This window comes from Crocodylus porosus, unplaced genomic scaffold (genome assembly GCF_001723895.1).
Source record: "Crocodylus porosus isolate Cpor-Errol unplaced genomic scaffold, CroPor_comp1, whole genome shotgun sequence".
Taxonomy (NCBI): domain Eukaryota; kingdom Metazoa; phylum Chordata; order Crocodylia; family Crocodylidae; genus Crocodylus; species Crocodylus porosus.
Window position 1 is genome coordinate 66,506,383 of NW_017728886.1, and position 14,169 is coordinate 66,520,551.

General features: G+C 43.2%; 1 protein-coding gene across 1 annotated transcript in view; it reads right to left on the bottom strand.

Moving 5' to 3' along the window:
- Positions 1 to 14,169, bottom strand: part of ZNF385D (zinc finger protein 385D) — a 267,695-nt gene that overhangs the window by 214,052 nt on the left and 39,474 nt on the right. The window contains exon 2 of the mRNA XM_019535929.1: positions 13,190 to 13,332. Coding sequence (XP_019391474.1) covers positions 13,190 to 13,332 — 143 coding nt within the window. The remainder of the gene's footprint in view (positions 1 to 13,189; positions 13,333 to 14,169) is intronic.

A 14,169-nucleotide genomic window follows, 5' to 3' on the forward strand; every position in this document is an offset into this window, starting at 1 on the left:
TGTTACAGTTCGTTTCTGTTGTTTGTGATCCCCATTTATGAGCTGTTGACCAGCCCTGGGACTAGGTCTTCGGACTGAACCTCGTGGGCCAACAGACCCCTTTGTTGTTAATTGTTTGTTTGTGTTCCAAACTGAAACTGAAGACCTTTCTGCCTACACCTGAAGCGTAAGTCAAATAAATTCACCTGTTTTTCTCAATCCGCTCCAAGTCCCTAACTCCAGGCTCTACGCCGCTAAACCCACCTGTCCGTATCTAATTGCCACCCCGGCCCACCGTGACCTTGGGGCCCGATCCTTCGGTTTTCCCCGACACATTAATAAAGAAGTTGAAGAGTATGGGTCCAAGGATGGAGCCTTGAGGGACACCACTGGTCATGGAGTGCCATGATGATTCATTTCCATCAACTACCAGTCTCTGGGTCTGATCTTGGAGCCAATTCCCCAGCCATCCAACTGGTGATGTAGCCCCCAATCATGACCCCCAAGTCCCTTTCGTCCATAGTGCTAGCCAGCGTAGCACTGCAGAGCCTACAAGCATGCTGCAGGTTTTTCTTCCCAAGGTGGAGAACCTTACATTTTTTGGTGTTAAACACCATCAAGTTCTCATCTGCCCATTTCCTGAGGCTGTTAAGCTCAGCCTGAATCGCCCTCCTGTCCTCAGGTATGGATGCTTTACTCCAAAGTTTGGTGTCATTGGCGAACTTGGCCAGTCTGCTTCTGATACCAATGTCCACATCATTAATGAAGATGTTGAATAGTATAGACCCAAGGACAGAGCCTTGAGGTGGACAGATGTCCACTCATCACAGCACACCATGATGATTGACTTCCATCAACTACCACCCTCTGGGTCCTACCACAGAGCTAATTCCCCAGCCAGTAGATCATGGTGAAGCCGAGGCTTCAGTAAGCCAGTTTTGCTAAGAGGTGATCATGGGATACCGGATTGAAGCCTTTTTAAAGTCAAGATATATGACATCAATCTCTTCTCCTTTGTCCAGGTGATGAGTCACCTGGTCATAAAAGGAAATAAGATTGGTTAAGCAAGACCTACCCACAAGAAACCCGTGCTGGCTATCACTCAGGATGTTGCCATTGGCTAGTCTGTTGAAAATGGCTTTTTTGATAATTTTTTCTAAGACTTTCCCTGGCTGATGGGTCTGTAGTTTGCCGGATTCACTTTCCTCCCTTTCTTGAAAATAGGCACCACGTTGGCCTTCTTCTACTGTTCGGGCACTTCACCAGAGCACCAGGAGTTCTTGAAGATCTATGCCAGGGGCTGAGCTATGATGATTGTCCGTTCCTTGAGTACCCTGGTGTGTAAACTGTCAGGGCCAGCTGACTTGAAGGTATCCAGCCTCTCAAGGTATTCCTTCATAAAGTCAGCATTGACGGAAGGTAAGGAATCTCCCTCACCTGGGCCTTCCCATCCTGTAATGGGCAGTCTCTTGGGACTGGTGAGGAACTGACTCAAAGTACCCATTTAGTAAGCTGGCTTTTTCCTGGGCATTGGCTGTCAATTGTCCCATCTAGTTTAGCAGGGGTCCAATGTTTTCCTTGCTTTTCCTCCAGCTCCCCACATATCTAAAAAAGGACTTTTTATACTTATAGCTAGTTGGAGTTCAGTTGCAGCCTTGGCTTTCCTGGTTTACTCCCTGCAAGTCTGGACCAGTGCAGAATATTCCTCCTTGGAGGTGGATCCAGTCCTCCATTCTTTATAGGTCTTTCTTTTTAGCCACAGGAGGTCTGCTAGTTCCTTGCTGCCTTTCCTCCAAGATGGGATAGACTTTGCTTGTGCATCTAGGATCAGGCCCTTGAGGAGCAACCAGTCTTCCTGAACTCCCCTTCCCTTTAGGTCGTGTTCCCTTAGGGCCTCACTGACAAGCCTCCTGAGCTTGTCAAAGTCAGCTTTCCCAGGTTAAGCTGTCTGGCCTGTAGTTCACCAAATCTACTTTCCTCCCTTTCTTGAAGATAGGCACCACACTGGCTTACTTCCAATCTTTGGGTACTTTACCTGAGTGCCATGAGTGCTTGAATATCCTTGCCAGTGGCTGGACTATGATGCCTGCCTTGTGATGCTTTTCTTTTGGTTCAGTCCTCCAATTTGTCTAGGTCTCTCTGAATCCTAACCTTACTACTTCACCCAGCTTGGTGTCATCCACAAACTTGCTGAGGGTGCACTCCATCCCATTTTCCAGATCATTGATGAAGATATTGAACAAAAATAATCCCATGACAGATTTTTGGGGCTTTCCACTTGATTGGTGGCTGCCAACTAGAAATTGAGTCATTGCTTACTGCCATTTGACCCCAATGATACAGCTAGTTTTCTATCTACCTTACAGTCCATTCATCCAGCCCATACTTCCTTAGTTTTCCTGGGAGAATGCTGTGGAAGACCAAACCAAAAGCCTTGCTAAAATCAAGGTACACCACATCCACCAGTCTCCCCATATCCACAGAGCCAGTCATCTCATCCTAGAAGGCAATCAAGCTGGTTAGGCATGACTTGCCCTTGGTTAATCCATGCTGGATGTCCCAAATCACTTTCTTCTCCTCTAAGTGCTTAGAAATTGATTCTTTGACAACCTGCTCCTTGATTTTTCCAGGGATTGCGGTGAGGCTGACTGGTCTGTAGTTCCCCAGATCCTCCTTCTTTCTGTTATTAGAGATACTATATTTGCCTTTTTCCAATTTTCTGGGACCTCTCCCAATCACCATGAGTTTTCAAAGATAATGGTCAGTGGCTATGCAGTCACATCAGCCAACCCCCTCAGCACCCTCGGGTGCATCGCATCTGTCCCCATGGACATGTACACATCCAATTTTTCTAAACAGTCCCTAACCTGTTCTTTTGCCACTGTCAGGTGCTCACCCTTTTTCCAAACTGGGTTGCCATGCACAATAGTCTGGGAGCTGACCTTACCTGTGAAAACTGTGACAAAAAAGGCATTGAGTACTTCAGCCTTTTCTGCATCCTCTGTCACTAGGTTGCCTCCCTCATTCAGTAAAGGACCCACACTTTTCCTGATCTTCCTCTTATTGCTAACATACTTGTAGAAACCCTTCTTGTTACCCTTCACATCCCTTGCAAGCTGCAAGTCCAAATGCACGTTGGCCTTCCTGATTTCATCCATGCATACTCAAGGAATACTCTTATACTGGTCATGGCTTTTTTAGGATGCTGGTAGTAACTGTTATAAGGCTGCATATACATATTCAAGTGATCTGGGAGAATTCCTGGGTTTGTTCTCTAGGTGAGATAAACCTTTATTGAGTGCTAAACCTGGAGATTCTTGGAATGCTGAGTCCATGAAAAGCAGTGCTTACAATGAGTAGCCAGAGGGCACCTATACACACATCTCAGTTTGCTCTGCAGCCTCCCTCAGTCTTTCTGGAAACAGATGGCAACTGTGCACAGGACAATCCTGTTAGGCTGACCCAGTTTACTCAGGGTCTGCCTGTGTCTCCTTGTACCACCATGTGTGGATTGTGAAGAGGGTATGTTCTGCTCCCTACTCAAATGGAGCAATAGAGTCAAGCCTGCATGACACACTGTCTCCCTGGGGAGAGAGAGAACAAAGCACCCTGGAATGCTGGAGGATGGTGCTGTTGCTTCTAATGTACAGAAATTTGCTCTCCAAGAGTGTTTTAACCCTGGTTGTTTCCGAGTTGTTTTTCTCCTGGAGCAGCCATTTTTGCTCTCAGGGAAACATCCTAAACATCTTTACACTCATGATCTCTTCTGGGAGAGTAGCAACTCTCCCAAGAGAAACTGAATGTCTGTACATAGCCTAAGTTGCAGTAGGTAACTGGACCCACACACCATTAACTCAGAACTGGATAAGCACAAAATCTGTCTTTGCACCACCTTCTTGAGCTGTGTGTTTTGCAACCATAGAAAAAGATATGAACTATGGCACATAGAGTGCAGGTAGAATGCAGGGCATAGATTAAGGATTTTATGTATAGTATACAAACCTGGCTTGCACAAATAATTTAATATTTCAAATTGACCTTGGTTCATTCACATTTTGTAAACACCAAGTCAAAATGTCAGTCTTCAGGATTTTGTTCTGTTTGCTTATTCCTAGATCCCCCTTTTTGTCAGCAAGCTGATTAAATATCATGACCAGTGATAAAAACTATGGCCTAAAAACGAATTTGTGAACCATAACTTTATTCCACAACTCACTCAAACTCTATGCAATGTATATGCATATTCTTTCCAAACACTTTTAACAAATATTTCTGTTGAACAGTGAGTGATGTGAGTGATGAAGACAAATATAGATAGCTCACAATTCATCTGTACTACCACCCATTGTGAAAAAGTAAGACAAAAATCCTTTTCAAAGCCAACTTTAAAAGACTGGCTATCTAGCGTAAACCTAAGGATTTCTCTCTGTTTGTCTCAAAAAGCAAGCCAGAAACAATAAGGCTCTTTGCATTTTTTTTTCCAGACAAATTACAAAAATTAGTGCATTGTAATTACTCACCTAACAAAGTTCTTCCACTTTTAAACTAAGCTAAAATCAGTGACAACATAGATTTAATTCTGATAACACGTTGGCATATAACAATGCTCTTTTGATTCATACTAATCCGAAGCCATTTTGTTTTCTTTTATCATGGCTTTTGTTTCTGGTAGTATTCTGTCAAAATGTCTTTGCTACAGTGCTTGAGAAGACGACATACCCACAGAAAAACTATCATGTTATGCATACTTAGATTTCATTTGGTAAATTTAATGTTGCTAACACTAATTGTAAAAACCTTAAAGTATTTCCAATAATATGGGACTTCCAATAATTCTGTGGCTCTACAGACCAGATCTTGCCGATGGGCTGTATCTTTCACATAATCAATCCACAAAAGTGCGAGTTAGTATTCGCAGGGACTTTTGTTATCCTTAGATGAAAAACAATAGAAAGTGAAGAAATTGATTTTTTTGTTTTGTTTTTCATGCAGTAACTGAAAATATTTTAAGTTAATATTCCTAAGGCTTCACTTCTTAGATAGTTAAAAATGCATTTTGTAAGAAAACAAACACACAAAGACTCTTCAGTTGAAAAGTGTGAAGTGTGGAGAATAGCAAATGTATGATAAATGTTTTCAAACATCTTTAAGAACTGGATCTTTATCATTATTTTCCAATTGCACAGATAATTTTCTTCCCTTTAACCACTCACAATGCTGCCTTTAAATTAAAATAAAAAATCAAGTTACATAAATATGTTCTAAACCTCTATGTGCAGATTCAGTAAAAACTCCACTCAGTTTTTTTATCAGCTAAATTTATACTGGCTTGAAGAAAAAAGAAAGAAAGAAAGGATGGATGGGTAGACAGATGCATGGGAGAGAAGAAGAGAGAAGAGGAGATTTATAGGGCTTGCAGAGCTGTAGATTGTCTTCCAATTAAATGGCAAAGTTGTTACAATTTCCTTTTACACACAACTTGCAGGTACACATTTGTTATACCATTAAGAATCTACCACCTACAAATGTTTAGCTGACCAGATTGTTAATTAGTACACTGTTTTAATGTTTGTTTTAAAAACTGAAAATGTCACTTTATAAAATGTATGGTTTCAACATACAAAAATACTTTTATTGCGTTTTTTGGTTTATTTGACTTTCCTTGTCTCCTTTCACCAATCTCTCTAAGGCACTGTTTGTGAAGGGAGATCAGTTGCCTCTTTCTCCACTCCAACATCTACTGCCCCAAATGTTTGCTTCTTCTCAGGATCATAGAAGGTTTGGTTTGGAAGAGACCTCAGGAGGTCATCTAGTCCAGCCCCTGCTCAAAGCAGGTCCATCCCAAATTAGATCTTCCCAGCCAAAGCTTTGTCTATCTGGGTTTTGAAAACCTCCAAGGATGAAGCTTCCACCTCTTCTTTGGGTAACATGGTCCAGATCTGTTCTTGGCCCTGCCTTCTAAGGGTCAGTCATAATTCAGTTTATTTCTCTTATTTCCATCAGAAACTGCTTTGGCTCTGAGAATAAAATCAGGATAAAGTCAAACAAAAGAATTTTCCTTTGGTGATTTTGTTGAAATACAGAGAAAAGAATGACATAAAAGATGACTGTTATTTTCAGTTATATTGTGGTTACTCCCTAGATTATGACCCCTTTGTGTTAGGCACTGCACACATACATAAGAGCCTCTGCCCTGGAGAATACACCAGGTAAGTAAACTGTAAATTGCTTTTATAACTATCTCTACGTTGCTTTCTTATCTAGTTCGCCTAGATCCTTAAAGTCACCTAATATCACCCCATATATGTATGCAGGGGCTGAGACTAGTGTGACCTGCTTTTTAATTAAAGTGTTTCTCTATGAGTACATTGCACATTTGCACCATGATGTGAATTGACCACCAGCTGATTTCTGGGTAGAGTTTAATGTAATGTTTTTTGCCTTATAAGGTCCTAAATGACTTGGAGTCTATCTGAGAGACCACTTTTTTCCTCCAATCACATTACTGCAGTTACAATCAAGCAGAGAGATTTGAGATAGGTTCTCCCTCTTTAAAAAAAAAATCAGGTGACTGGATATAAAGTAATATAGACATTTGCTGAAATGTAATCATACATGAACGTTCTCATTTAGGATAGCATTTTTGGTCCAACCTCACACTTTCTCTCTCTCATGTTTAGCGCATGTACTTGTCAGAGTGCCCTGTTTAAAGTTAAATCTGGCTAGCTTCTCCTTAGGCTGATAATATCAGATGCAGCTGTCAGGCTGGGAAGAATTTCTAGAAATGCACTAAACTCTGCAGTTAGCCTGCATGTTACTAGGTTGCCATTACCCAACTGAAGCATACAAGTTAAATGTAGCTTTGTTCAATACTATATTGATAGAGCCATAGGCTAAAAAGTGTGAAGCTGTATGTCAGCACACAGCAGTAGAATGTAAGAGTTATACAACAGGGCATATGCTCAGTGTAGAGCATGAGAGGAAATAGAGGGCAGCAGTCCAGATAACCACAACCTCCTCCTCAGAAATGCTGTATTCAGTAAAGGCAAATTCAGTTGGTAATACAGCAGATGCACAAGTAGCAATACTAAATGAGAATGAACTTCATGACTTGTGCACTAAGATTTCTAGTTCCTGCTCATCAGATGAGTGGAGAGGCAAACAGTCCAGAAACTACCCATGGGGGTGGGAAGTACACAATAAAGCAGGGGTGGTCAACTTGCGGCTCTCGAGCCACATGTAGCTCTTCAGAAGTTAATAAGTGTCTCCTTGGATGTTTGCACAAGCACACGGTGACCAGCTTCCATAGCCATTATGTCACATCCTGTGACACGACTGTTCACAATGAGCACATTACTCAGTGTGGACTCAGAAGTTTGGACTCCAGAGCCACCCCTGCAATAAAGGAACTAATGGTAGGAGAATATTTTAGGGGTAAAGAACAAAATAATCCTGGTGGGAAGATCCATACTTTAAATCATACTTGTATTAGGATTAAAACATTCAATACAGAAATTATGATAGTTAAGGAAAAGAAACAAAAATAAAAGTTAAGAATATAGCTGGCTCATGTCACAAGCTTGGTTAAATGCAAGAAAGAACCAAAAAGCAGAAGAAAAAAAAGGTCAAGTTGTTAATTTCTCTGTCAGTTTCATAATGTATTAATTGTAACAGTTACAAACACACAATCATTTTGTAAAATATTATTTCATTTCCACATAGGCATATTTCTTGATAGGCTTATTAAAAAACTGATTCTAAACAGCTTAGATAGGATGCTATGCTAGTCAGCTTGTAACATGACTTCTGGGGTCTCCCTTAGTGCATATTTTGGTTAACTGGTTTGCATATAAAGGTCAACATAACTATATTTATAATTATTTAGTGAGCACATCTACATCAGCATCTTGATAATACTGCGCAGTAATGTCACTAGGCATAAACTGTGATGCAACACTACTGTGCAACAGTACTGTGCAATACTACTGTGCAGATGGTTACTGAGCCTACTGCCCAGTAAGCATCACTAGGCAACCATACCGGGATGCTACTGTGTGGTAATGCCAGTTACTGTACAGTTATTTAATATTTGGTTATACAAGTACTAAATGACTGCACAGTAACAACTGCATAGTGAGTGTCTTGTGTAGACATGTTCAGTATGTATGAATTATTTTAAAGACATCAAAACAAGTAAATTAATATTTAATTACTGAGTGTTGCTATTATTTGAAGTATAATCATAGATTCATAGATGCCAGGGTCGGAAGGGACCTCAACAGATCATCGAGTCCGATCCCCTGCCTAGGCAGGAAAGAGTGCTGTGGTCAGATGACCCCAGCCAGATGCCTATCCAGCCTTCTCTTAAAGACCCCCAAGGTAGGAGAGAGAACCATTGCCCTTGGAAGCCCATTCCAAATTTTGGCCACCCTTACCATTAAGAAGTTTTTCCTGATATCTAGCCTAAATCTGTTTTCTGTCAGTTTGTGACCATTGTTCCTTGTTACCCCATAAGGCACACTGGTGAACAGAGCATTTCCGATCCCTTGCTGCATCCCCCTAATGAATTTGTAGGTGGCCACAAGATCACTTAGCCTTCTCTTGCAGAGGCTGAACAGGTCCAGGTCCATAGTTTTGTAGCTGTAGGGTCAGAAAGAACATAAGTAGATCATCAAGTCCAACCCCCTGCCCTGGGCAGGAGTGAATACTGGGCTCATATGACCCCAGCTAGGTAATTATCAGGCCTCCTTTTAAAGACCCTTGGAAGTTGGTTCCAGATCCTAGCCACCCTGACTGTGAAGTAATGCCTTCTAATGTCCAGCCTAAACCTACACTCAGACAACTTACGGCCATTATTCCTTGTTACTCCAGGAGGTACCTGGTGGGAAAAGGTTTTCTCCCATTCCCCGCTGGTCCCCCCTGGTGAGTTTATAGATGACCACAAGGTCCCCTCTCAGCCTTCTCTTGTGAACGCTGAACAGGTTCAGGTCCCATAGCCTCTCCTTGTAGGGTCTGTCTTGCTGTCCCTGGATCATGCGAGTGGCCCTCCTCTGGAACCTCTCAATGCTGTCCACATCCTTCCTAAAGTGCAGCAGCCAGAACCGGATGCAGCACTCCAACTGTGGCCTGACCAGCATCACACAGAGGGGGAGGATCACCTCCCTGGCCCTGCTCATGATGCATCTGTGGATGCATGACAAGGTGCAGTTAGCCTTACTGACTGCGTCCTCACATTTGTGGCCCATAGATTCATAGATGTAGGGTTTGAAGGGACCTTGTAGATCTTCTAGTTCAACCCTGTGCCATGGGCAGGAGAGAAAACTGGGCTCAAATGACCCCAGCCAGGTAAATGTTGAGCCTCCTCTTAAAGACCCACAGGGTAGGAGCCAGCACCACTTCCCTTGGAAGTTGGTTCCAGATCCTAGCTGCCCCAACTGTGAAGCAGTATCTTCTAATGTCTAGTCTAAAACTACTCTCTAGTAACTTATGGCCATTATTTCTTGTTACTCTGGGAGGCACTCGGGGGGAACAAGGTCTCTCCCAAACCCCGCTGGTCCCCGCTAGTAAGTTTATAGACAACCACAAGGTCCCCCCTCAGCCTTCTCTTGTGAAGGCTGAACAGGTTAAGGTCCCATAGCCTCTCCTCATAGGATCTGCCCTGCTGTCCCCGGATTATGTGAGTGGCCCTCCTCTGGACCCTCTCAATGCTATCCACATCCCTTTTGAAGCACAGCTCCCAGAACTGGATGCAGTACTTCAGCTGTGGCCTGACCAGTGGCCCATGTTCATTTTGGAATCGACAATCACTCCAAGATCCCTTTCTGTCACTGTGCCAACAATAAGGGAGTTCCCCAGCCTATAGGTATGCTGATGGTTCTTACTGCCCAAGTGCAGCACCCTGCACTTGTCAGTATTGATTCCCATCCTATTCTCAGTCGCCCGCCCCTGTAACCTGTTCAGGTCCAGCTGTATCCTGTCCCTCCCTTCTAGCATGCCCACCTTGCCTCAAATCTTGGTGTCGTCAGCTAATTTGAACAGGGTGCTTTTCACCCCCTCGTCCAAATCACTAATAAAGAAATTGAACAGTACAGGCCCAAGGACCGAGCCCTGGGGGATTCCACTGCCCACATCCCTCCAGGTCAAATATGACCCATCCACCACCACTCTCTGGGTGCAGTCCCTCAGCCAATTTGCAATCCATCTGACAGTGTAGGCACCAATGCCACAGTCACCTAGTTTTTTAATGAGAATGGGGTGGGAGATAGTGTCAAAGGCCTTCCTGAAGTTCAGAAAGACTACATCCACCGTGACACCTGCATCCAATGATTTTGTGACCTGATCATAGAAGGCAACCAGGCTGGCCTAACAGGACCTGCCCCTAATGAAACCATGCTGCTTGCCCCTGAGCATCATCCCTCCTGCTGGTCCTTCACAGATGTGGTCCTAGATCATTTTCTCAAAGACCTTCCCCAGGATCAAGGTAAGACTAATGGGCATATAGTTGCCCGGGTCCTCCCTTCTCCCTTTTTTTGAAAATGGGGACCACATTGGCCTTCTTCCATTCTTCTTGCACCTGGCCAGAGCACCACGAGTGCTAGTAAAGCCATGCCAGGGGCCCCACAATAACCCCTGCCAATTCCCTCAGAACCCTGGGATGGAGAGAGTCTAGACCTGCTGATTTGAACATGTCCAGCCCCTCCAGAAGTTCCCTAACTCAGTCCTCCCTGAGTTTCTCAGCTCCCTCAGTCTCTTCTCATAGGGCTTCTCCTGTAAGCCACTAACCATATGAGCGGCCCTCCTCTGAACCCTCTCGAGTCTATCAACATCCTTTTTGAAGTACGGTGCCCAAAACTGGATGCAGTACTCCAACTGTGATCTGACCAGTGCTGCATAGAGGGGAAGTATCACCTCCTTGGATCTATGTCATGCATCTGCTGATGCATGATAAAGTGCGTTAGCTTTACTGATGATTTTGTCACACTGATGACTCATGTTCATCTTGGAGTCCACTATGACTCTGAGATCTGTTTCTGTTTCTGTGCTGCTGAGAGGGTCACTTACCAGTCAGTAGATGTGCTCAATATTTTTGTGCCCTAGGTGTAGCACTCTGCATCTGTCCTTGTTATTTTATGGTTCGTTTTAATTACAAATTTTAAATATGTAAACTGGAATTATTTTCTGTTGGTATAAAAATGTCCACCTCTTCTTTATTTTTTCACTGTAACTCTTTTACAATACCTATTATCTGTATACAATATAAGGGGCTACAGTTGGTACTGTAATGCTTTCAGTAAAGCAAAAAGGGGTTAAATGCTGTAAATGCAATAATAAACTTAAAATGAATTTATAGAGGCTTAATTGCATTAATTTTCTCAGGCAGAAGGTACGGCAGCTTTGCACTGTACAGAGATATATTAGTTACCTCAGCCAAAAGTAAGAAAAATGGAAAGATCAGGAAACAGCCTCTTTGTCCAAAAAAGAAAAATGGATGGAAACATTTTAGACATAGTGCACATGGCTCAAAATGTGACAGATCATCTTTAAAGTCATAGATAGCCTAAAATAAATTACTGAAGATACACTATTACAGTGGCATAACAAGCAGAGTTGATACCCAAGCCAAACCCTAAGGGAAGCATGGTTCCAAAAGCTGTGTGTGGGGTGCACACAGGTTTGAGAGTGGGGGCAAGAGGCACACGTTTCTGAGAGCAGGAAAAGAGCACTCAGATCACAAGAGTTGTGGAGCTCCTAAACAGTCCCTGGCTGAGCTGTTGCTGCTGCCACACACTCTATCCACCCTAGCTGTGACTGTCAAAGCAGCAGCAGCCAAAAACTGCTTTGGAGTTCCCAGCAATAGTATGCTGCTGGGGTACAAACTCTGCAGGAGTCAGGGGTGATTCCAGCATCCCTCCTAACTTGACACCGGAGTCAGGTGCCTACCTCACCCCCCTCTAGTTATGCTACTACACCACTTTATTCTCAGAAGTGAGAAATGAAAATACCCTATGCTGAAGAACATTATGCTAAACTTATTCTCCAAAACAGTACCCTGGAAAGGCCTTGTTACATGGAAAGTTTAGACAGCTTCTGGAGCTCTTAACCCCTAGACTGGCTGCATGTTAATACCTTTTAAGCAACTGAAAGCACATGCTATTCAGCTTAAAGTTACATATACTTTAATCTATGATCTACCTAACTTTTTTCCTGTTCCATCGCTATGTGACCACTTCCCACAGCTACTCTACTTAAGTTGAAGTCCTCCAGTATCCCAGAATGAAGTGCCCCCTCCTGACTCAGGGAAAGCAGGGACACCAGGGCACAGCAGGGCTGGCACAGCACCTCACATCTCAGGGAGCTTGGGCAGAGCGAGTGCCACAGCCCTGGAGTGCCTGGGAGCTGTGGTACCTCCTGCTGCCACCCATACTGGCTCTGCTCCTGCTAGCAATGGTGTGGGAGGTGGGTGCCACCTGAACTTTGGATAAAAAAGGATTGGGCCCCTTGGAGTTCAGAGTGAGCAAGCTCCAGGCCTGCAGCACTAGAGCCCTCTGGTCTCATTGACACTGACACAGTGGCGCTGCACTGACAACAGGGCCACCAGGCTCAAGCCCTGACAGCTCTGCTCTTAGCGTGAAGCCGCTGTGTTGGATTCAGTGAGACCAGAGAGCCCCAAGGAAGCTGTTTCCCCAGGTCTCTGCTCTCACTGCAGCTAACACAGTGGTGGGCCTGCTGTCTGCCCAGTGGGATCAATAAGCTGGTCCTGCTCCTAGTCCTGCCTCTGCTTGCTAAGTCTCTAGTGGCAAGTCACAGCTGTGCAGGAGAAGGGAAGTCAGAACAGGTTTTTTGTCTTACCATGTGACAGCTCCAGTAAGCCAAATAACATTAAGTCGATTAACAGCATAAGATCTAACAAGTCCCTAAATGTACCTGGTACTGATGATATTTTCAACCTCATTTTACTTTATCCTTGAAGTTTTGTCTTTTATGTTCACTTGTATGTATATTACTTTGAGTATTTTGTGTTTTGTTTTATCATTTTATTGAGAGCTAATCATTTTGGATCCACCTCTGTAACAAATGTACCAAAACTTAATCTGGTAATTTTTTTTCATATCCTGAGTAAATATAAAAACATTCCACTTCAAGATTTTTTGTGTCTGCTAAAGCTTATAAATCAATAGACTGGACATTAATTCATCAGTATTATACTTACTGCATTGAAGTTGGGGAAGAGATTGACTGCTGCTGCAGTGTCCAAAGGAAATGGAAGAAATGGTTTAATATCCAGCGACGGCTGCAAAGGTGGGGCTGGAGGACGTACCAGGGCAGGAAGAGCAGGGCTCTGGCATGTACCACCTTCAAGGAGAAAGAGAGGAACATCTTTACTCAGAATCTCCATGTCAACTTGGCTCTAAAAAAATTTTGGAAAAGTTTTTCCAAGCTCTAAAAATGATTTCAGCTGTTGACTGTTTATGAGTTTTCTGCTCTCTTGACTTTATTAATGCTCATTTATCTAACAACTTTACAATGAAAACCAAACCTAACAGACAACAGTAACTTACTGGCTCAAGAGTTGATCAATACAGATTTGTTGTAAATACACTGCTATAAAGTGAGCAAATTCAGCATTTGCTGCAATTCTGAACACTGCTGCAGTTTGAAAGGTACTGGTAAACACTTTTGCTTTTGTGGGAGGTGAGGTTGGTTCAGATTTCTGTAAAAGACAAAACCTCCTCCTTGTTAAAGCTACCAATGAACAGTTCTGTGGGAACATTATGTAAATGAGGAACTCTCCTCTGCATACCAACAAGCAGCTACCTGCTTGCAAAGGACCATAATTTTACTTATTTGTTTGCTCCTTGCCATGGATCACAATGTAATCCAGATGACTGAAAGCCGGGAGTCTTCAAACTCAATTTCTGCTTCCAATGTCTCCCATGTTTTGGTTACATTCCAAAACATGAATTCACTGTTAATTAAAGACTGAATCCTAGGAAACTGTTAAAATATGCCAGTGTTCTTTTAATCTGAGAGGCAGGCAGCAGACTGTAAAAACCTGCTGGTAACAGTCCAAGAAACATTTAAAAAACACCCCAGAAAATGCAAAGTTTTGTCCTGTTCATTGAATGTGTCATAGGGACCGATCGGAAACTTCTATTTGCCTTACACACACACACACACACACACACACAC